Below are 24,531 nucleotides of genomic sequence, written 5' to 3'. Positions count from 1 at the left end.
AACAGAAGGTACTTATATCACCTTGCATGATTACAATTTCTTCTCAGGTGACAAACATTGTGTGAGAAGAGACATCCTTTTGCTATAAGTCACTGCCTGTGATGAGTCAGAAGAATATGCCTTACATACCCAGAGAATAAGAAATATAATTGTAGTTCATAATTAGGTGTACCTGCTTCCTTGCCATTTTGTTAATCAGGTTATATTATTTATGAAATCAGTGATGTCACCTTAACAATCCTGTATCATATAGAAACAAACTTACACAACTGGAAACTGTGTGGTCATAGAAAGCATGAATATCTTTTATAAACAAGTGTATATGTTGCTTTCCCTCCTTCTCCTTCCCCCACCCTAATTTTTGTTGAGTGGTTTTCAGAGCACTCAACGGTGGTCAGCTTCCTATGTTAATATCTTCTAGCAAGCAGCTGCTTTTTCTCCATGGTCTGCTCACATCAGGAACCCTGAGTTCCCAGCAGGTCCTAGAAACCCATTGGTTCTTGAGAGTTCAACTTGTGAAGGTTTTCAGGTAGGGTATGCAGAAGCAGGTTGTTTGTATAGGTGATTGTGTGGGGTTTGTGTAGGTGATTCTTAAGACATCCCAGACGTTTTGGCACCCTGAAGTCTGAGCCACTCTAAGAATAAATCTCAAAGGGATTTAATTCAGTTTGAGATCACCACCAAAGATTCTCGAGAGAGGGTTTGATTATGATAAAGTTGATGTGTCAGGTGTGAGGCTGCCCATAAGCAGCCCCCCACCACTGTGGTGCTGCATCTGTTCCTGTGTCAAGTCATTTAAGCCAACTGTGAGGAGAGGAGCGGGTCTTGCAGGGCAAAGGAAGCAACCTGGGGAAACAGAGGCCTGTTTACCAGTGGAGTGTGTGCTGGGGTGACTGAAAATCCCCTAGATGGGACTGGCCTCAGTTTGCATTGCTGTGTCACATTAGCTCACCTGTATAGGAGAACAGATTTAAGCTTCCTCTTATCTGTTCAACGTCATCTACTGTGAGCCAGGCACTGATAGAGGAATGAAGGATACAAACTATGTCCTCAAGCAATAGAATCTCATTTTCTTTAGCACTGCAACATAAAACTTCTGAAGCTAAGATTAAATTAGGATAATGTGGAGTTTACTGACTTTTAAATTTTAAAAGATCTGAGGATTAGGTGTGAGATTCTGAGACTATCTTAGAATCAGTGCAATTATTGGTACAACAACTTCAGAAAACCTTCTGGCAGTAACTGCCAAAAGTGAACACACATCTACCCTGTGACCTAGCAAATCCATTTCATGTATATACACATTTCATCAAAAGACAGGTACAAGAATGGGCATAGCAGCACTACTCATAATAGCCAGTCATCCATTGCTGGTAGAATCATGTGTCCATTAGAGAGAAAGCAGGGAGTATTTACTTTTGTATTGAAGATTGGCTTAATAACAACAAAAAAAATTAAGTTATTGTCAGGTTGAAGAGATATTGGAGAACCAAAGCGTAAAGGGGAGACAAGTAACACAGTAATAATGAGGAGTCAGGGTCCACCCCAAGGGCTGGGGAACAGAATGCAGAGGTAGGGTATTACATTTCAGAAGCTTAGAGAAGGGAGCTGGGACCCATATGTCTGAGGAAGGAGTATGGCCTGGCACTGACTGTCCTTCTAAGGGGAGGCAATGAAGCTGGTTTGAGAGCACCACAAAACTTGAGACTGGAAGTGACTGCTGCTATAAAGGCTGTGCCAAGGGTGTCAGGAACAGCGAGCAAACAGGAAGGAGCAAGTCACTTCTCGGTTCTCCAGCCTTCCAGTCTCACCCTCTAGCGCCCCCAACTGGCAGAACCAATGGGAATGCGCTGGCAAAGGAGAAATGTTAGCATTTCTCCTCACAGCACCCTCACTACAAAGCTGAGAATGGAAGGATGAGTTTGGGGTTGCAACAGTAATTTAATCAATAGCAACAGTGGATAAAAAAGGTGGTGTATTCATAAAATGGAAGAATATACAACATTGAAAAGATTATTAAACACAACACATGACTCAGTCTCACAATATAATATCAAGCAAAAGAGGCCAGATGCCAGAGTACCTAGTGTATGATTCCATTTCCCATAAAACTAAAAACCGGATAGCGTTCATCATCAGTGTTAGAAGGTAGAATAGAGGTAACCTTGGTGGGAGCAGTGACTAAGGAGGGACAGAGGGGGCTTTCAAGCTCCTGGTATCGATCAATATTTTTAAACATACGTGTCTTCACTTTTTTGTACTCTTGTGATTTATTAATATTTCTGTATGTACATTATGTAATGATAAAAAGTTTAAAAAGCAAGTTCAATTAAACACTATAATAATGAGGATTATAAGGTGAAAGTATATTTTGTCTCCAGATAGAATGCCTAAGTCTACTTGAAGGTGACAAATATACATTTTGAAGAGCTGATTATGAATTATGCTTGAACATAATTTGTGTTTAACTGTGAGCAAAATTATATTCAGTTTATTTTTATATTGGATTTTATATTGGATTTCTGAACCAGTTACGGTAAAATGGAAAACCCAATTCTTATATGCAGAGAGTTCAAGTATTTGAGAAATGAATATTCTATCATGGCTTTATCCATGCCTAAAAGCTTGAAAGAAATGGAGCCTGGGCTTTGGGTAAGTTCAACATAGTTTGTTATGGCCAGACCATTTAATCTATTTAGATATGTGTGGACATAGTAGCCATTATTCTAAATCCATCCTACCGCAGCCCTGCACAAATCTTCAGGGGTCATTTTTCAGCTGGTTTATGTAAGAGTGACATACAGAAGGCATGTTATTCATAGTAAGTTTATTACTATTGATGTTTTTCCCTAGATAATCTTTCTAGTGTACATTCCTTTTACTTTAGTCTGAATGTTGGACTGGAAGTTCCCTTTCATTTCTACTTTTTAGACAATATGAATGAGAGGTCTGGAAGGATTCTCTGTTGCAAATCAGAGACACCAAAGGAAAGAAGGAATGACCCCTTGTGGTGGTTTAAAAATATGTACACACACTCTCCAATAATCCTGCCTGCAAGAAGTGGCTTCATTTCCCTCCTCTGAGCCTGTGCTTTGTTTTCAATGGATAGAATGTGGTAGAAATGGAGGATTGTGACTTCTGAGGATAGGTCATAAAAGGCATTGCAGTTTCTTCCTTGCTGTCTCTGGGGCCACTCCCTCTGGGGGAGGCAGACACTCCAGCAGCCCCATGGAAAAATCCAGGTGGGGGGAGTAAGGCCTCTCTGAAACAGCCAGCAAGGACCTGAGGCCTCCTGCTGACAGCCATGTGAGTGAACCGTCTTGGTGACAGATCTCTCAGCCTTCCTCAAGCCTCCAGATGACTGCAGCCCCAGATGACATCGTTTTCCAGCTAGACTGCTCCCAAGTTCCTGGACCACAGAAATCGTGAGATGATAGATTCTTGTTGTTTTAAGTTGCTAAATTTGGGAGAGGTTTGGTCTGCAGCAGTACATAAGTAATACACATCTTAATGTGCAATAAATGTAAATAGCAAATTTTGTGAGGGGACACTTGGCTCCTTCTCTAAGCATTTTATGTGAAATGACTCATTTAATCCTCACAACAAATGTATAAGGTAGGTAATATTACTGTCTGCATTTGCAGATCAGGAAACTGAGGCAACAGAGAAACTAAGAAACTTGTCCAAGGTTACCCAGCTACTGGCAGAACTAGGATTTGAACTTGGGTGGTTTGGTTCTATTATTCTGTACACTAATTTCTGTTATAATGGTGCTAGTGCCATGGAGAAATATGCTGTAATGAAATAACAAGAGACAGGCTTAACCTTCATAATAGAAGCAGTAGATTAAATATAAAGAAACTTTCCTAAAAATTTAAAAGTTTTGGGGAATTTTTAGAAGAAGGCTAGGTTCTCATCCACTAAAGGCCCCAAGATGAATTACTTGACCCCTCAAGTCTATTCACAATTCTATGACATACTCAATATACCTTCTAAGATATATCATGATTCAGTAACTCTCCCTGGAAATATTGGAGTGAAGTTGGATTTGTAGCATTGTTTTTTTTTCTATATTTGATAAAAATTAATATGATATGTTCACATTAAATTCCATTGTGCTAGATGGGAGAAAAATGCGTATGTACTACCCTTTTCAATTATTTTGGACTGGTATAGAAACCTACATCTAGTTTTAATACTTTTCCTTTTAATTATAATATTCACATAATTAATTTGATTTATGTAGAAATGATGGTAGAAAAAATTAAACTCCTACTCTACTACTTTCTTTATTTCCTTCAAATGTCGTTCTAAATCTTCATGCATCTCAAAGAAATTTTTAGTTTCCAAATCGACAGAGGTTCATAATTTGTCATTCTTTGAGCATCTAATATAGTATGTGTAAAGTTGTTCACTAATGATTAGGTTGGTGTATTTTAATTCAATAAACTCATAAATATTCTTGGTGGCAAATGTAGTTCTCTTCTCATTTATAAGATTGGCAAAATCACCTTAAAGTCTTCAAATAAGTGTTACCTTCTCAGTGAGGACTTCCCTGGTGGCTCAGCAGTAAAGAATCTGCCTGCAGTGCAGGGGACCTGGGTTCAATCCCTGAGTCAGGAAGATCCCCTAGAGAAGGGAATGGCAACCCACTTCAGTTTTCTTGCCTGGAGAATCCCATGGACAGAGGAGCCTGGAGGGCTACAGTCCATAGGGTTGCAAAGAGTCGGACATGATTGAATGAGTAACACACACACACACCTCCTCAGTGAGATCTTTCCTAAACACCATCCCAACAGGTTACTGTTTTTTCTTTTCCTAGATGCTATTACCATCTGATCTGGTAAACAGAGTATATATTTTGTGTATTTATTGGGTTTATTTTCTATCTTTTGGCTGTAGAATGTAAGCTTTATGAAGGCAGGATTTTTGTGTATTTTCTATTCTGTCAATTTCATATCTAGAATAATGTCTATTATATAACAGGTGTTTGATAAGTATTTGTTGAATAAATGAATGCAAAAGATCCAGCAGATTGGGTATGTGTCTCCCAAACAATGTTCATGATAATTGCCATCTATTGATTATTTGATTATCATATTGACCTGGGAAGATTGGTATTGATATTATTACTACTTGCCAGATGTTGTGATTAAGTAACATAGCCAAGGTTATGCAAAATTAAGCTGCAGATTTGTTTGAACATTAAGCTGAGAAGGGCTTCCCTGGTGGCTCAGACGATAAAGCATCTGCCTGCAATATGGGAGACCCGGGTTTGATCCCTGGGTCAGGAAGATCCTCTGGAGAAGGAAATGGCAACCCACTCCAGTGTTCTTGCCTGGAGAATCCCAGGGACAGAGGAGCCTGGTGGGCTGCCGTCTATGGGGTCACACAGAGTCGGACATGACTGACGTGACTTAGCAGCAGCAGCAGCCAGTACCCTTGCCTGGAAAATCCCATGGATGGAGGAGCCTGGTATGCTACAGTCCATGGGGTTGCAAAGAGTCAGACTGAGTGACTTCACTTTCACTTTGAGCTGAGAAGGAAGCTAGTCACAAGGCCACATATGGTAGAATTGCATTTATTTGATCTGTTCAGAATAGGCAAGTCTATAGAGACAGAAAGGTGATTAGTGGTTGGTTAGGGCTTGGGGCAAAGGGAGGTTGTGGGGAATGGGGAGTGACTGCTAACAGCTATGAAGATTCTTACAGGGGTGACAAAAATGCTTTAAAACCAGATTTTGGTGGTGGTTGTGCAGTCATGTGAATATATTAAAAAACACTGAATTTTGTACTTTAAGTGGGTGAAAAATATGATATGTGAATTATTTCTTAATAAAGCTGTTAAAAATGATAAAGTGATTTCAAACTCAGATTTCTTTAGGAACCAAAACTGGAGAAAAGACTGATTCTGAAGACCCAGTTAGGGATAGCACAAGGTTTCCTGGAACATTTTGTGCCAGAAAGGAAAGAGGTGCTCAGAAACTGATTGGAACATGGCCAAAGAGACTGAAATTTGAAAGCGTCTTCCCTGGTCAAATATGGGACAATTCAAGAATCAAAAATCAAAGAGACAGTAATTACTGTCAATACTGATATTAAAGAAAAGAAACAAAAATTAAGACAAAAAGAAACAGAAAACAAAGGGGTGGCAGGAGAAGTGAAAGCTCTTCCTTACATAAGCATGTCACCTAATTCCATAGATGGAAGGACAGGATTATAATATCATTATTCTCCAACCATTATAGTAATAATTGATTCAGGCAAACATCTTGGATAGATGTTACGCCACGGAGTGAAGGATTCTTGGAAAAGGATACTCACACAGTCTCTCAAGTATTACCCCAGTTTTTTTTTTTTTCCAAATGAGATGAAATTCATCAAATATTTTAATCATTTTACAGAGAACAATTCAGTGGCATTTAGTACATTTGAAGTTTTTTGCCACCACCACCTTTCCCTAACTCCAAAACATTTTCATCACTACAAAATAGAACCCCTTATCCGTTGAGCAATTGCTCCTTATTTCCCCTGCCCCCAGTCATGGGCCATCACCAATCTCCTTTCTATGGATTGGCTTATTCTGAATGTTTCATATAAATGGAATAGAACACTAGATGACCTTTTGTGTCTGGTTTCTTTCACTTGGCATAAATGTTTTTGAGGTTCATCCACATTGTAGCATCTACCAGTACTTCATTCCTTTTTATGGCTGAAAAATATTTAATTGTATGTCAATACCACAATTTGCTTATCCATTCATATACTGGTGGATATTTGGGTTGTTTCTAATCTTTTGGCCACTGTGATTAATGATGCTATGAACATTTGTGTGCAAGGATTTGAATGCCTGTTTTCAATTCTTTTGGATATACACCTAGGAGTGGAACTGCTGATAATTGTATATTTAGGCTCTTGAGGAACTGTGAAACACTTTTCCACAGTGATTGCACCATTTTACATTCCCACCACTAATGTATGAGTATTCCAATGTCTCTTTATCCTAACAGTTGTTTTTCATTACAAAAAAATTATAGTCATGCTTGTAGATGTGAAGGGCTATCTCATTTTGGCTTTGCTTTGTATCTGCTAATGATGCTGTACATCATCATTTCATGTTGATGTATCATCTTTTCATGTACTGGTTAGCCATTTGTTAATCTTTAGAGAAATGTCTAAGTCTCTTGCCCATTTTTCACATAGACTACTTTTTTCTTTTTTTTTTTTTGCACATAGACTACTTTTTAAATACAAAGGAAAAAAATGTATCTTTACCATGGAGTAATGATTACAATGTAACATCACCAATAGGATAGACATTGTATCCCTCTTGATGCCGGTATACTAAAATGAACTTAATATCATCTATTTAGTGTAGATGACAAAATTATTTAACTTGAATCTAATAGGGAGCAGATGAATACAAACTGAACAACATTCTGCAAACAGTAGAATTCAATTCAAAAAAGTGAAAGTTATAAAAGCAAAAAACAAAACTAGGGATTATTCTAGACTACAGGAGCTTAAAAAGACATGGCAATTAAATGCAATGTATAATCTTTGATTGTATTCCACATTGAGAAAAAGGTCCACTAAAAAGGACATTTTGGAGATTTGAATATGGCCGCTGTATGTTACTTATAATGATACTAAATTTTCTTGCAGTGATAATGGAATTATGAATACGTCGGAGAGTATCTTTGTTCTTAGTAGATACTCATGGAAATATTTAGGGAAAAAGAGTAACAAAATCTACAAAAAACTCAAATGATTTATCATAAACAACACACCCCCTCCACACACACAGGGAAAGCAAATCTGGGGAAATGTTCAAAATTGGTGAATATGGGTTAATACGGATGTTCACTTATATTTTTCTCAACTTTTCTGTACTTTTGATATTTTTTAAAATAAAAAATTGAGAAAGTATTGTTAAAAGCTCAAGTTCAAGCAGCGCTGTTCCAATTGGTTTGCTGCTAAGTCGCTTCAGTCGTGTCCGACTCTGTGTGACCCCACAGACGGCAGCCCCAGGCTCCCCCGTCCCTGGGATTCTCCAGGCAAGAACACTGGAGTGGGTTGCCATTTCCTTCTCCAGTGCATGAAAGTGAAAAGTGAAAGTGAAGTCGCTCAGTCGCGTCCGCCCCTTAGCGACCCCATGGCCTGCAGCCTACCAGGCTCCTCCGTCCATGGGATTTTCCAGGCAAGAGTACTGGAGTGGGGTGCCATTGCCTTCTCCGTCCAATTGGTTTAAGGATCTTTAAAATACAACTAGCTCCCCTGATGAGTTAAGAATACAGTTGACCGAGTAAATGATCAGGATGAGTATCTTTCAAAAACATTTCGTTCCCCAATCAAGTTGATTCGAGTCAGCTAGGCCTAAATTTGAATCATTGTTGGGTAAACTCTTCAACCTCTTCAGGAGTCAATTTCCTCTTAGTAAGGAATAACTTCTTGGTGGCTTGTGTTAAAATTGTTATACACATGGCATTTATTGAACTGGACTTTTTATTCCTGTACAAAAGCTTAATCTTACTTAATCCTACTGTTTGCATCGTCTCCTTCTTTACACTCAAGCAATCCTGTGGGGCAGGTAAAGATGAGAGATAAAATGACTTTTCCAAGGTCACACTGCTGGTGAAAGACCCAGGTTTCTCAGCTCTTGGTCCTGTGCCCTTTCCACACCCGCCGGAAAGGAGGAAGCGGCGCTCATGGGGATGCAAGGATGTAGAGGAGCAAAGGGGGAGAAGAGGCCGCGTGAGGAAAGGTGGTGTGAGACCCGCGGAGGCGCCGGCCAGGGAAGAGCGCATGGAGAGACGTGTGGCGCGACCGGCCGGGGTGGGTAGGGGAGAGGCTGTGGTTGGACAGGGAGGGTCGCGCGGGCCGGGTGCCGGGGAGAGGCAGGAGGCCTGGGCCAGCCGCGGGGGCGCAGGAGGCGGAGGCCCGGGCGGCGAGCTGGGGCGGGGGAGGCGTGGGAGGGAGTGGCGGTGGTCGTGGGGGGGGGTCACTTCCGCAAAGGTGGACCAGTCGCGTGGGTGCGGGGCGCGCGAGCAGGACCGGCACGGGGGTCTCGACCCCGCCGGGCGAGTGGGGGCGGGGCGGGGGCGGGGCCGGCCGGGGGCGGGTTTTTCTGGGCCCCCCGCGGGAGCAGCGGCGGCGGCGGCGGCGGCGGCGGCGCAGGCGCGGTTCCCGCCTCCTCCCGGCCGGCGGAGCGAGTGAAGGCTGCAGCTCGGCTTTGCTCCCGCGTCGCTGCTGCTGCCGCCGCCGCCGCCGCCGCGAAGCCCCCCGCCCCTCTGGCGCCGCGTCGGGATGAGTTCCCGGAAAGGTGAGTGGCCCGCGGCGTCCCCTCCTCCCCGCCACGTGGCCCCGCAGGCCGGCCTGCCCGACCGTTAATGTGTGTCTTCTTTCCTCAGTGCTGGCCATTCAGGCCCGAAAGCGGAGGCCGAAAAGGGAGAAACATCCGAAAAAGTGAGTCCACATAGCGCTAGTCCCCAGACGCCCGCCCCGGCCCTGTCGGGGGTTGCCTGCGACCGAGCAGGGGAAAGTTGCCCGGATTCCTGGTGCCGGCGGGCGGGCGCGCTGATCCCCCGGGACGCCGGCGCTCGCCTCCTGCGCGCCCCGCGGGCGGCCCGGGGGGAGGGGCGGGAGGGCGGGGGAGGGGCGCACGCGAGCCCGCGGCCGGCCGGCTGAGCATCCCCCGGACCCCAGGCCTCTCCGGCCTCCTGTCGCCGCGGCCGTCAGGGGCGGACGGGCGAGGAGGTGTGGGGCGTGCGCACCCTCCCCTTGCTCTCCTATCTGGCCGGGGGGTCGCGGGCCTTCCAGGAAGGGGCGCTGGCGCCCGGCGCCGCGTCCAGGCGTAAGGCTGCGGCATCGCTCCCACCTGGGAGCCGGGGCTCTAGAGGAAGAGGAGCCGAGTGCGAGTGTGTGTGTGTGTGTGTGTGTGTGTGTGTGTGTGTGTGTGTGTATGCATGTTGCCTCCTCTTCCTCCTCGGCCCCCCGCCTCTCGGCCTTTTTGCTGAAAACCCGAGCTGGTTGTCAAGTGGTTTGCCTCGGGCGTGTTCCTGGCGCGAATTCAGCTCCGAGACCTGTGCGTTTCGGCGCTTGGGTTTTTTTTTTTTTTTCCCCCGAAACTTTCTGCCCGGGCCGAGCGTGACTTCGCTGAGCCGCTGCTGCGCCCGGGTCTTGGGCTACGCGGGGCGGGTGGGCGTGTGCGCAGGCGGTCCCCGGCGCGGCTGCCCAGCCCCTCATTGTGCCGGGAGGAGATGAATAGGGTGGTGATATTTCAAACGTGCCAGCCGCCAGCCACCTCCAGCTTGGCCGGGGACCGGAGTGGGAGCGGCCGGCGCCCGGGAAGCCTTTCCTGGACAGCTTCTTCGAGACCGCAGAGCGCCGCCGCGTCTCCTTTCCTTTTTTCCCCCCTAATTTTGAAGAATCTACTAGCGTTCAGAATCTTTACTCCTCCTCCTAGATTTGTGGCTTCACTCTTCCATTTGAGCAAGAAATACTCTGTGGTTTATTTGGTATTGTAGGGATAGTCCGTGATCATCTTTAAATAAAATCACGAAGCATTTCTCGTTGCGTTGTTTTCTTTGGGACACTAGCCTGAAGCATCTTAGACTTTTCCCCTTCCCATTCAGTTTGGTGTCTGCCTAGCGAATTTCATAACCACTGGTGGCGTCTATGAAAACTGCGTAAGTCATTACTAATGTGATGTATCATGATATTTACTTGAACGTATGTTCAGGATATCACAAAATGTTGATACCTATATAATTAAGTCTTTCTTAAAAACAAGCACCCCCGCCCCCAAACAAACAAGCCTATTACTAGAATGAGGGAAACATGTTTTTTAAGGGCTTGAATTGGTGGGTAAAAATTGAATTCTTAAGATTTTAAATCGCAGTGGATATTTGGTAGTTTTAGGTACTTTAAAAATTAACGCTATCAGTCAGTCTTATATTTGAGGTTTCCTTTGGTGAATGATGGAAATTTAGCCCATAAGTAAGGAGAACTGTAGTGTTTTGGCTCTTGTGTTTTGGTCACGACTTTCAAATTTAAGCATTTCTTCCTACATAGCCCATTTTGTTCAGAAAAGTTAAAAGGAGGTGGAAAAAAGCATGCCCTTAGTTTTGGGGATGGCTCTTTGTGTGCGAGTGTGTAGATGGATATATGTATATGTAGATCTGTTTGATTGAGGCAGTGTCATTTTTCACTTAATTCTTTGAATCATGGCAGTATTATTTTAAAGGAATCCTTGATATCATTGCTTTGTTCATATATTCAACAAGTGTTTGTATGCCTTTCCTAGAATACATTGGTAGAGCTTTGAGCAAGAAAAGCAAAGTTTATGAAGCTTTCCCTCTTTGGGGGCTTCAGAACCGATGACAAAGATGATGATTCCGGATAATGCTGTGAAGATAGAAAGTGAAGATGGGGTGCCCTAAGTACAGTGATAGATAACATTTGAAAACTGTGCCAGTCAATTTGCTGCTCTGTTTTCATGTATCTATCCCTGGTGATAATCCTGTGAGGCAGACACTGTAGTTATCACCACTTTACAGATGAGGCAGAGGCATAGCATGAGTAAGCAACATGTCCAGCTATTAAGTTCAGTCTAGGCAGACTGAGACCAGAGTTCACTCGCAGTTCTCTGAGGAGGTGGCATTTGAACAGAATTTAGAATAAAGAGAAGATGGGAGTATGGCAAAGGCCCTGGGGAGGAATGGGCTAGGAATGTTGGAGGAACCCAAAGGTCGGAGTGGCTAGAGTGCTACTGGAGAGGATGGTGATTGGGGAGGAGTCCAAATGGGTAGGGCCTGGCCTCCTAGGCCCTTGAGAGGCACACAGATAGGAGTGGCAGAATCTGATTCCTATTTTAAAAAGTATACTGGCTGTTAATGTGGAGAATGGATTATGAGTGGCAGGAAGAACTACACTCTGAGAGCTTGCCTTCCATAGCTCTAGGGGGAAACTCTGGTGACTTGACTTGAAGTGGTGTGGGGAGAGAAGTGACGGTGGAGGGGCTTCAGGAGACTGGTAGCCTCAGAGGTTTTCCTCATTTTACAGACAGCTCCGATAGAGGGTAAGGTCACACAATTAGCTTAGTTTGAACCAAAATTCAGGTCTCCAGATGCCCAGTGTTTTTGGTTTTCACTTAGTTTTCCAGAGCAGGAGAGGGAGTAATAGATCTAATTTTAAACTGTATTAATATAATGACTGACACACTTGAATTTTATGACTATATAGGCCTGGCTTGATGCAATATGATCTACTTTTATCATTATCTGCTTGGATGTACAAGTGCCACTTCATTCATTTTAATTCAGTTCAGTTCTGTGAGTTTTTATGACTTGAACCACTTCCTGTAGGCTCCTTTTTTAGAATGCTAGGATTTGCAGTTGTGAGAAACGAGATTAAGATATTTCAACTGAGATTGTTAGCTTGTTAGATTGTCATGATTCTAGTTTGCTGATTATTGTGCTGCTTTGTGAGTAACAGGCAGCAGGGAAGAACTAGTGTCATTCAAGCACAAACAGAACCTTAAGAATTGACTAAAACACATGTCTTGGGATAGATTTTAGCTTTGGGGCCTGTGCAACTGTATACAATTTTTTAATTTAAAGAGTAAAAAATTTTTTTCCTCACGTGCAACTTTTTTCTTGAAACATAACTCGCATACCATAAAATTTTATTTTTAAAAAATTTAGTTTTTAAAGTATGTAATTTGCTGTTTTTAAAAATATATTTACAAAGTTGTGCAATTATTATCTAATTCCAGAACATTTGTTTCACCTCAAAAAAGAAACCCTGTAGTGGTGCTTCCCATTCTCCCTTGCCCACGCAGTCACTAATTTGTTTCCTGTTTCTATAAGTTTAGCTATTCTGGATGTTTCATATAAATAGAATCATCAGTATATGATCTTCTGTCTGCTTGCTTTCTGTTAGCATAATATTTCTAAGGTTCATCTGTGTTATAGTATGTATTGGTATTTCATTCCTTTATATTGCCAAGTAACACTTTATTGTGTTGGTATACTGTGTTTTAGTTGAACATTTGTATTTTAAGCTTTTTTGGCTAAACATTTTTTAACACCTTTTTTTAAATGAAAAATGTTTATTTTGAAATAGTATGATTTGCAGGAAGTTGCAAAAACAGTACAGAGTTCCCAGTGTTCCCTTTGTCCATCTTTCCCCAGTGGTAGTATATTCTATAACCTAGAACATTGTCAAAACCAGAAAATTGACTTGGACACAGTACTGTTAACTCAAGTAAGGTTTTGCTAGTTTTTACATGCACTGTGTGTGTGCAGTTCTATCAAGTGTTATCACTCATGAAATCATCACCACGGTTAGAATGCAGAACTGTTTCATCATCACAAGGTAACTTCTCTTGTACTTTTTAGTAATCATACCCTCTCTTTAGCCCTAACACCCTGTAGGCACTGGTCTGTTCATCACTGTAATTTTGCTACTTTGAGAAAATTGTATAAATGGAATCATATAGTATGCAACTTTTAAAATTATTACTATTTTTTAAGTTTATATATTTTGGCTGCACTTTGGGGCTTATGGGATCTTAGTTTGCTAACCAGGGATTGAACCTGTGCCCTTGCAGTGAAAGCATGGAGTCTTAATCACTGGACCACCAGGAAATCCGAGTATGTAACCTTTTGAGATTCACTTTTCTCAGGCAGCATAGTGCCCTTGCGTCTTATCTTTGTTGCTGGTGTATTGGTAACTTCTTTTTGTTGCTCTTGCTGAGTAGCATTTCACTGTGTGACTGTACCACTGTTTGTTTATCCATTATTCATTCATCTGTTGAAGGACACATGGATAGTTTCTGGTTTTTGATTCTTATAAATAGATCTGCTAAACATTCCTGTACAGGTTTTTAATGTAAACATTTTTTTTCCACTTATGTAGGTTACCCAAAAGTATGATTGCTGGAGGTCTTAGTTTGCATTTTGACTTTCTAGCAAGTTAGCAACTTGGTCTCTTGGTGTCTGTCCCTGTCGCTCTCTCTGTTCTCCTCTGCATGCTAAGTGTGATCTGTGTATATGGTATTGGTGATGGGATTCTGTATCCTTTGGGCTCTTAACTTTCTATTGGCTGGTGGAGCTGGTTGGTTATCTATATTCTTACAGTATGTATGAGTTCTGACTGCCACAGAAAATGGTAGGCATGGGATTGGTGGCATTGGGTCAGTAAATCACAGGTGAGGCAATTTAGGAATGCTGTCATACAAGTTTATATCTTACTAGGTAAGCCTCAACTGTACCCTGTAGTATAAATTCAAGCTCACAAGCCCATGACTTTGAAATTCCTCCTGTGGAAGGAAATCACTTATTTTTGACTTCTTAACTTTATTATACTGTTGTATATTTAGCAATTACTTTTGTATACCACCAAAGCTGTTCAGTACAACAAATATATATGAAGCAGATACCTAGTGCTGCAGATACCTAGTGCTCGCCAGTGTATTGGATGCTAGAAAGAATAAGATAAATCCCTATGCTAACTGGCAAGTAGGGGAGATTACCTGGGCCACAGACCATTGTAGAACGGTGTGATGAGTGCTGTAAGGTTTAGGTGCAGTGGTGCTTTGATTGTTAAGGGACTTTGATTGTTAGGAAGAGACCTTGTTGGATTTTAACTTTGTTGTTATTTTAATGAATAGCTTAATTTTAAATGATAAAAGTAATATGGTCATGGTAGAAAATTCAGGGAATTCCCTGGCGATCCCGTGGTTAGGACTTGGAGCTTCCATGCAGGGGGCATAGGTTCGATCCTAGTCAGAAACTTGATCCTGCAAACTGTGTGGCGCGGCTAAAAAGGAAAAAATAGTATAAAACAATTTAAAGAAATAGACATCCATTGTAGTTACACCAGTTATTTTGATGTGTTATCTTTTTATATGTACATATTTTTGTCTTTAAATAATTGAATTACATGTGTATATGTATATTTGATGCATTATCCTTGTATCTGTGCATATTTTTTCCAGCTATATTAAGATATCATTGCCATATAACATATGTAAGTTTAAGGTGTACAACATGATTTGGTGTATGTATATATTGTGAAATGATTTGTTGTTGTTTAGTCGCTAAGTCCTATATCTGACTCTTTGTGACCCCATGGCCTGTAGCCTGCCAGACTCCTCTGTCCATGGGATTTCCCAGACAAGAATACTGAAGTGGGTTGCCATTTCCTTCTCCAGGGTATCTTCCCGACCCAGAGATTGAACCCTTGTCTCCTTCATTGGCAGGCAGATTCCTTACCACTGAGCCACCAGGGAAACCTCTGTGAAATGATTACCACATTAAGATTAGTTAATACCTCCTCCATCCTCTAATATAATTACTTTTTTCTTTTGTGGTGATAACATTTAAGCTCTTTGCTCTTGACTTCCAAGTATATAATGCAGTACTGTAAATTATAATTTGCTTATGCATATTTTTGTTTTTTTAAAATTGAGCTATAGGATGTATACATACATGTGTGTATAGTAATGTAGTAAAGAGCTCTAATCTTCAGTGTATATAGCTTGATGATTTTTATGTTCATTTATCACCACCACTCAGATCAGAATACAGACCCTTCCAATACTCGGTGTAGGCTTATTCTTGCAGTGATATCTGACTCTTTGTGATCCCTTGGATTATAGCCTGCCAGGCTTCTCTGTCCTTGGAATTTTCCAGGCAAGAATACTGGAGTGGGTTCCATTTCCTACTCCAGGGGATCTTCCCGGTCCAGGGATTGAACCCACTATATGGTTCCTCAAACCTCTCCCCAGTTTATACCCTCCTGCCCAGAGGTAACCACTTTGCTGGTATGTGTCATTATTGGTTAGTTTTGCCTGTTCTTGAACTTCATATAAGTGGAATCAATGGTATATACTTTTAGGTTCTAGCTTCTTTCATGCAACATTGTATCTGTGAGATTTGTCTGTATTGTTGCAAGTACCAGTTGTACCTTAGTCTATTGTTACTACTTTCTGGTATTCCATTGAATGAATATACTACCACAATTTTTTTCCTTCAGTTTTTAGTTATTATGAATAAAGCAGCTACAGGTATTCTTGCACATGTCCCTTTGTGGACATTTTGCAGTTGTTTCTCTTGGGGATATGTTCTAGCAGTGGGATTGCTAGGTTATAGAAGAGGTGTATGCTTAGTAGTACTTGCAAAGATATTTTTCCCAGTTTCATGAAATAGTTCTGATTGAACTGTATTACATTCCCACCCACAATGTATGGAGTTTCAGTTGTTCCATGTCTTTGTAATATTTGATCGTGTCCTTCTTTTTAATTTTAGCTATTCTGGATGTGTACTGATGTTTCATTGAGCTTTTAGTTTGCATTTGCCTAAGTGATGCTTTTGAACATGTTTTCATATGTTTATTAGTCATTTGAATTTTCTGTTTTGTGAAGTGCCTGTTTTGTCTTTTGCCTATTAAAAAAAATGGAATGTAAGCCTTATTTCTTACAGAAAATTATGAGTTTTGTTGAGATCTAATTTACATACCATATAGTTCATCTGCTTAAAGTGTACAGTTCAGTATTTTTTAGTAGATTTACAGAGAGTTGCATTAAACTGGATCTTGAAGAACCAAAAATAATTTGCCAAGTAAATAGGAGGGGGCAGGGTGAGGGTCTTCCAAGCAGAAGCTTCGGTGCAGTTGATGTTAACATGTGGGGGTGTAAGTGGCATGCTTGAGTTCCTGAAATATCAAGCAGGGAGGTAAGACTGGGGTGCAGGGTATGGTGAGTGCTGAGTGGGGTTCATTGCTGAGGGTGTAGATAGAGATGTTTTAGAAAGATTACTCTATCAGCTGTTTGGAGAATGGCTTAGAGGCAAGAGATCCATTAGGGGGCCATTGCAGGAGGCTTCAGGAGACTGGTGGGTATTAAGGGAGTAGAATTCACTGGATTTAATGTCTAATGTCAGAGGAGAGAGGAGACTGGAATGAACTCCAGGTTTCTGAATTAGCTAAATTTGTGGATGGTGTTGCCATTCCTCAAGATAGAGAAAAAGCTAATGATGGCTTTTGTTAGGCAGTTAGAGGTGTCTGGTTCACTTCTAGTTAGAGGTATTGGTCAGTGTTGACTGCTAGAACACGGGGAAGAGCTCTGGGTAGAAATGGTAACTGGAGTTGTTGGTGGCAGCTGGCTGAAGGGGTTGAACGTGTAAGCCATAGGTAGGGTAAAGGAGGAGGCAGAGGGATAGGAGAGCCAGGAGAAAACTGATTCACAGTTACCAAGGACACTTCAATAAGGGAATGGTCAGTAGAGCACAGTCTGCAAGGGAAAAAAATAATTCAAGTGAGATGAACCCCAGTGTTGGCCTTTTGACTTTGGCGAGTAGGAAATTGTTAGAGCCCACAGCTGGAGCAGTCTCAGCACCGTGCGTTTGGAGACAGGGACCTGCAGCCCCGTGAGTGAATGAGATGACAGGGCAATCTTTTTTTTTCTTTTTTCTTTTTAAAGATTGCTAGTTAAATAAGCTTTCTTTGTGTCAAGGAGAAAAGGAAAAGAGAAAGTGGTTCTTGAGAAGTGTTTTTTTCCCCCTCTCAAATGTAAGCGAAGACTAGGAGCTAGTAGAAAGAAAAGACTAACAGGCATTTGGAGCAAAAGCCTTGAGTTGACAGGAGGGGATGGGATTAGAGCACAGGTTTGTTTTGTACAGAAGGAGGCTATCTTCTTCCTCTGAGAAGAGGAAGGCTGTAGGCTGCATGTTTTAAAAGCGTGCTCCTAGACTTTGTTGAAATCTTACATAGTACATGATATGGGCACCATGCCATATTGTCTTTGGAAAATCCAAATGGAGAAGACCTCTGGCCCTAAGGTTGTGGACTCATGGTAAATGTTCAGTAAAGTTTGGCTGCAGTTATTAGGATTTGGTTATTGCTGTCTTTTTTTTTCAAAGTGATTTGTCTCGTCATCCCAAGTCTTTTGCATCTCTCCATAATATGAGTACTGAGGTGTTGACTTACCTGTTCTTGCTTTAGTTCCCTGTTGTTTTAATTACTGTAGTTCTGAGTACAGAACTACAGTACTTTTTTAGGCTTTCGTAGGGCAAGGGCTCTCCCACATCTCCCATATACACTTTGTCATTCTTGTTTTCAGAATTTTTTTGGCTGTTCTTGCATATTATTAAGATTATATTTCTAAGTTCCTCCTCCAGTTTACTTTTGCTGTTTAGTTTAAAATAATACTGAGTTCACTGCCAGGGCCTGGGTTCAATCCCTGGTTGGGGAACTAAGATCCCTCATGGCAGAGCCAAAAAGAAAGAAGAAAAAGAAGACAAAAATGACTCACATTGTCACCATCTAGCAAAATACTCACAAATGAAAAATTGTTAATATTTTGGTATTTTTCTTTCTAGTTTTTTTTAATCCTTGTTTTCTTTTGTGTGTTATTTAATTATCTTGTACATGATTTTGTATCCTGCTGTCATTATTTGCTATTTGGTCATTAACATTTTTAATGTTAATATTTTCTCATAACCAGTTATTAATGACAGTAATGGTCTAATTAACTGCTTAATTTGTTTGAATATTTGTTGCTAGAAAACAACTGTCAGGCATTATAATATTTCAGTGAACATCTTTGTCTGCATTTCAGATTTTCTTAGATTATATGGAATCTTAGAAATGGAAATATTAACTCAAAGATAGTGAACCTTCTTAAGACTCCCAATTTTGTAACATTCTTAAGAGTCACCAGGGCTTAGCTAATTATAGGATGTGAAGAGGAAAGCAATAAAATAACAATGACAAAGTTTGACTGAAAATGTTATACCTAATGAGGATTAAGAAAGTTGGGAGTTGTCTGGAGATGGGAAAGAGATTTTGTTTTCAGCACACTGTGTTTTAAGTGACATCTATCCAAAGGGGAGGTACATTATGGGGAGCTGGTATACGGGTGGGAAGCTGGGACTTAGAGTATACCTTTGAGGACAGTTAGGACAGCAAGATCAGCTTACTGAAGAGAAGGGGGTGGAGAGAAGAGGGCTGGAGCCTGAAACTTGGAGAATGCCATTGGACAAAATAAGACAAAGGAAGCTAAAAGTCAGTTTAAAGAGGATAAATAAATGGGAGAAGGAAGTTTAAGGAAACTGAGATTTGAGGAGAGCTCATTAGATTTGTGAATTTAGTTCATCATTGATGGCCTTTATATTTCAGAGGTGAATCTTTCTTTCCTTCCTCCCGCCTCCATCTCTCCCTCCCTCCTTCTCTTCCTTTCTTACCTATCATTGTCTCATCATCTAGTCCAGGTAGGTAAAGTATTTCTTGTGTTGATGACTAAGGATTAGGAAATTTTTTTCTTGCTCTTTGTTTGTACCAAAGGTCCTAGATTTTTATCACAAAATCTTATATTCTGTTTTTTTGGGTTTTTTTAAGTCATTACCTGGAATTGCCAGGTTTTTAAGCTTGTACCCTGCCTTGATTCCAGGAGCACTGTCAGCCAAGGATAAAGGTAGCACAGCCTAATCTAGACTCCTGGTTTGTGTGGATAGCTATTAGCCAATTTTTTTTTTTTTTCCTTTCCTTTGTTTTGGTGGGGGTGCTCTATTTTGTTGTGTATGTCTCCAAGGGAACTTTTCAGTTTGTATTACAAAATTCTTCATGTACCTGACTATAAGACAGCTTTGGTTATAAGTCCCCTAGTTCCCCAATGAGAAATTTAAAATTTTATACAACTTGGAAATAAAAATTTTATAGATATAGATGGAGTAGTTAAATGTTTACTTATGATATTTAATCTCTAATTACAAAAACATTTAAATTCACACATTATATTGGGTTGGCCAAAAAGTTTGTTTGGATTTTTCTGAAACATCTTACCCAATACATTAATTTAGAAGTACCTCATGTTTCATGAAGCAGTTTTATTCAGACATTTCGCATTTGTAACATCAGTGACTTATCATTAGAAGTGCTTTTTCACTCACCATACGAAAAATGGAAATATGTGTAATGATAGCTGTGTTAGTTAACTGGATTGTGGTAATCATTTCATAAAGATGTATGTCGAATTATGTTGTACACTTTGAATATATACAATTTTGTCAGTTATGTACCTCAGTAAAGCTGAAAAAAGTTATCAAAATTGTGAAGCTGCAGAAGCTGAGTACTTGGTTATGGAGATTCACTATGTCTTTATTTTTCTGTTTATAAAAATAAATTTTTTAAAAAACATGTTGAAAAATGGTTTTTGAATCAGTTTTTTCCAGAACACATGATATATGTTTTTAAAAACTTTTCCCCCAGTTTTATTGAGAAATAATTGACATAAATTTTTGTGTAACTCTAAGGTGTATAGCATGATAGTTTGATATACATAATTGAGAAATGATAACCACGGTAGATTTAGTTAACTTCCATCATGTCATATAGATAAAATACAGAGAAAGAAAAAAGTTCTCTTTGTGATGAGAGCTCTTAGGATCACTCTCCACAACTTTGCTGTATATCATACGGTTACGTATATGCATGATTAGCTATAGTCATCATGTTGTACATTACTTCTCTATAACTATTTATCTTATAACTGGAAGTTTGTACCTTTGACATCTTCCAGTTCACCCTCTCTCCCCATCCCTTGCCTCATAAATCTGATTTCTTTAAAAATTTCATTGCCTAGAACAATTAAAATTTATAGAAAAGCTGTGAAGGTAGTACAGAGAGAGCATGTATTATTTATGTCAGTCCAAACTGAGATGTATCATCCTTGAATCCATATATGATACTGTCACTGGATATTTTATCCAAGTATAACGAACTTTTTGCAAAACTCGGAGGCTTTTTTGTTTTTCCTTCATTTATTGTTTGGAATTGCATTTGTTACCATTTAACAATTGACTTACTTTTCAAAAAAGTTTTTTTAAAAATTTGTGTATAGCAAAGTCATGTCCGACTCTTTTCGACCCCATGGTGGACTGCAGTACGCCAGTCTTCCCTGTCATTCACTATCTCCCAGAGTTTGCTCAAACTCATGTCCATTGAGTTGGTGTTGCCCTCCAACCATTTCATCCTCTGTTACTCCTTTCTTCTGATGCCCTCAGTCTTTCCCAGCATCAAAGTCTTTTCCAGTGACTTGGCTCTTTGCATCAGGTGGCCAGAGTTTTGGAGCTTCAGCTTCACCATCAGTCCTTCCAATGAATATTCAGGGTAGATTTCCTTTAGGTTTGACTGGTTTGATCTCCTTGCTGTCCAAGGGACTCACGGGAATCTTATCTAGCACCACAGTTCAAAAGCATCAGTTTTTCGGCACTCAGCCTTCTTTACAGTCCAGCTCTCACATCTGTACATGACTACTGGAAAAACCACAGCTTTGATTATACGGACCTTTGTCAGCAGAGTGATATCTCTGCTTTTTAATATGCTGTCTAGGTTTGTCATAGCATTTCTTCCATGGAGCAAGCATCTTTTAATTTCATGGCTGCAGTCACCGTCTGCAGTGATTTTGGAGCCCAAGAAAATAACGTCTGTCACTGTTTCCATTTTTTCCCCATCTATTTGCCGTGGACCAGATGCCATGATCTTAGTTTTTTGAGTGTTGAGTTTTAAGCCAACTTTTCCAATCTCCTCTTTCACCCTCATAAGAGGCTCTTCAGTTCCTCCTCACTTCTCACTTTCTGCCATTGGAGTGGTATTATCTGCATATCTGAGGTTGTTGATATTTCTCCCAGCAATCTTGATTCCAGCTTGTGCTTCATCCAGCCTGACATTTTGCATGATGTACTCTGTATAGAAATTAAATAAGCAGGGTGACAGTATACTGCCTTGACCTACTCCTTTCTCAATTGTGAACCAGTTCCATGTCTGTTTCTGTTAATTCTTGACCTGCATACAGTTTTCTCAGGAGGCAGGTAAGATGGTCTTGTATTCCAATCTCTTTAAGAATTTTCCACAGTTTGTAGTGATCCACATTGTCAAAGGCGTTAGCATAGTCAATGAAGCAGAAGTAGGTATTTTTCTGTAATTCCCTTGCTTTTTCTGTGATCCAATGTATGTTGGCAATTTGATTTCTGGTTCCTCTGCCTTTTCCAAATCCAGCTCATACATCTAGGAGTTCTCAGTTCATGTACTGCTGAAGCCTAGCTTGAAGGATTTTTCTAATTCCAAAAATATGTTGGAATTATTTGCCTGTTTTTAAGTTGATTTTATTGGGTTGATGTCTCTAAGCCTCTCAAATTAGTATTGATTAAAGTGGTTTCAGACAGTTCCCCAATCAGTCATCAGTAAAGAATGTTTTGTCCCTTCCCTCTCTTCTCGGTCTGACCAAGACTCATCTGAGTCAGGCTTCTCTAGGAATGATCATTATGTCACCCTCTGCCATCAAACCTAGCATTCCTGTAATCCTGATTGTTCATTTCCTCTGGAGGATTTTTTTTTTTTTTTGGCCTTATTATGTTAAAAATAAGATACTTGAGAACAGTCTATCTCTTTAAAGATTTTATAAGGACTAGAATCTGAGGCAACTATCTATCTCTTTTTTGAGGGATGATTTTTGGGAAAAGACCATGGCTTATACTTGGGCTTATATGATACTTTATGCTGAGTCCTTAGCCTTACTGGATAAATCCTACAAAATGTAGTTTTGTCCCTGATACTTGAATTCAGTTCAAAATTAATAATTGGCCTATCAATTCCAGAGTGTGTGTTTTCCAGCTATTTTTTGGATATATTCTTAATGTAAATATTTTTAAGCTTTATAATTCTCAAGTTACGTCTTAGAATGTGGGTCCTAAAAGGATAGGGACAGGAGGGACCATCTGTATGAGATTGTTGATTGCTTTAAACTTGCCTGTGTGTCCCACGAGAACATAGAGTGTGGGTGCCGTGTCCCCTGTAGTACCTCAGTGTAGTAGATGTGCCCCTAGACAATTGTGTGAACTAGGCAGGGTGGGTGAAGGAGTAAAGACAGATTCCAACCCCAGGAAGCTGAAGTTTGAGATGTGGGAGGGACAAGGACAGTACACTGAGAAGGAACACCTGACTCTTGGGACTCCCGTGGCCGGGGGCTTCCTTTGGTCACCAGGTGCTGCTGTTGCTTCTGGCATGCAAGGAACAGAGCTTGCTGCCACTGTTTCTGCTGTCAGTCAGCTGTTCCCACCAGTTACACAGGGAGTCTGTGGTTATTTTTACGTCTAGAATATTGCAATGAAAGTTGTTTTTTTTTAGGGAGACGGGGTACACGGTGTGTTTCATCCTAAAATAGGATGTACAGTAAGTCTCCTACATACGAACATTCAAGTTGTGAACTTTCAAAGATGTGAACGTGTGCGCCATCAGTGTCAGATGTGAGTGAAATTGCAGCTTGCTGTCGGTCTTCTATTGTTGACGATCCTTCAGCTCTACCATCTCCCACCTCCTCTTCCTCCTCCAGTCAGTAACTCTTCTTGCCTGTTCCCTCGATGCCAGCCAGCCCCTGTATACCAGCTGTTGTACTGTACTACTGTACTTTCCAAGATTAAAAATGTTTTATTTTTTTGTTCATTTGTTTTTTATGTATTATTTGTGTGAGAATGTTATAAGTTTCTTACAGTTCAGTACTACGTAGCTGATTGTGTTGGTTGCGTACCAAGGCTAACTTTGGACTTAACATGCTCTTGGAATGAAACTTGTATGTATGTAGGGGACTTTCTATAAGTGTTAATTGTATCACTGATATAAAATTGACTGTGTTCTTTTCACAACTGAAACGTATTGCCTTAGATTGTGGATCTGAGAATGCAGCAAAATAGCCAGGACTTTAGAGAGCACCTGGACAAGTGTTTTTCAGTCTCTGTAGTAGGAGAATGTTTTTTGGGTGGAGAGCCATGCCATGCAGCTTGTGGGATCTTAGTTTCCTGACCAGGGATTGAATCGATGCTTTTGAGAGTGGAAGTGCAAAACTCTAACCACTGGACCACGAAGGAATTCCTGCAGAATGCTTTTAAAATAAAATTTTACCTAGAACTCTATTATATGTAAAGTAGAAAAACTGTCTCTTGGTCTTTCCCTCACCTACTATAGTGCTTCTTCAAGGCAGCTTCTTGAAAAAGAGCTTAAAATTCTTCAATCCTTTATTCTTTTGTCCTTCAGTGCAGAAGTTACAGTGAAGGAGTAGTGAGGGGGACTGAAGAAGCAGGTTCTTAATTAAGGTCACCTGTCTTTAGTTTCTGAGCCAGTTTAGTGCTAGTTAGGCTGCTAGATTCCGATTCACTCGCTTTCAAAGTTACCATACAGCCTGCAGAAGGCAAGTCTTTCTGGGACTAACACAGAAGGTAAAGTTTTTAGCCCCCAGAGATTGTTGCAAGAACCTTATTTTTATTTTTTTAAATGTATATTTATTATTTATTTAATTAACTTGGTTGCACTGGGTCTCAGTCATAGCACGCAGGATCTTTCAGTTGCAGCATTCAGCGTGCTAGACCTTTAGTTGCATGTGGGAGCTAATTCCCTGACCAGGGATCAAACCGAGACACCTTGCATTGAGAGTGCACAGTCTTAGCCACTGGGCCACCAGGGAAGTCCCCAGAAATCT

General features: G+C 40.8%; 1 protein-coding gene across 48 annotated transcripts in view; it reads left to right on the top strand.

Annotated features, from left to right (window-relative positions):
• The first annotated feature begins 3,201 nt into the window (after window positions 1–3,201).
• The window catches only part of SRPK2 (SRSF protein kinase 2), a 242,472-nt gene continuing 221,142 nt past the window's right edge, over window positions 3,202–24,531 (top strand). For 29 of the 48 annotated variants that reach the window (XR_014067246.1, XR_014067236.1, XR_014067235.1 and 26 more), the window contains exon 1: window positions 3,202–3,425. Coding sequence is in view for 21 of the 48 variants with exons in the window: in XM_081535870.1 (XP_081391996.1) it covers window positions 3,358–3,425 (68 nt within the window). In the remaining 27 variants the exon portion in view is untranslated. Of the gene's footprint in view, window positions 3,426–8,573; window positions 8,835–9,190; window positions 9,322–9,409; window positions 9,465–24,531 lie in introns of those variants that run through there. The other 19 variants (XR_014067233.1, XR_014067231.1, XR_014067237.1 and 16 more) reach the window with 3 other exon arrangements.

Source organism: Giraffa tippelskirchi, chromosome 10 (genome assembly GCF_054371585.1).
Source record: "Giraffa tippelskirchi isolate mGirTip1 chromosome 10, T2T-mGirTip1v1.2.pri, whole genome shotgun sequence".
NCBI lineage: Eukaryota > Metazoa > Chordata > Mammalia > Artiodactyla > Giraffidae > Giraffa > Giraffa tippelskirchi.
This window is presented reverse-complemented; position numbering and strand designations above follow the sequence as displayed.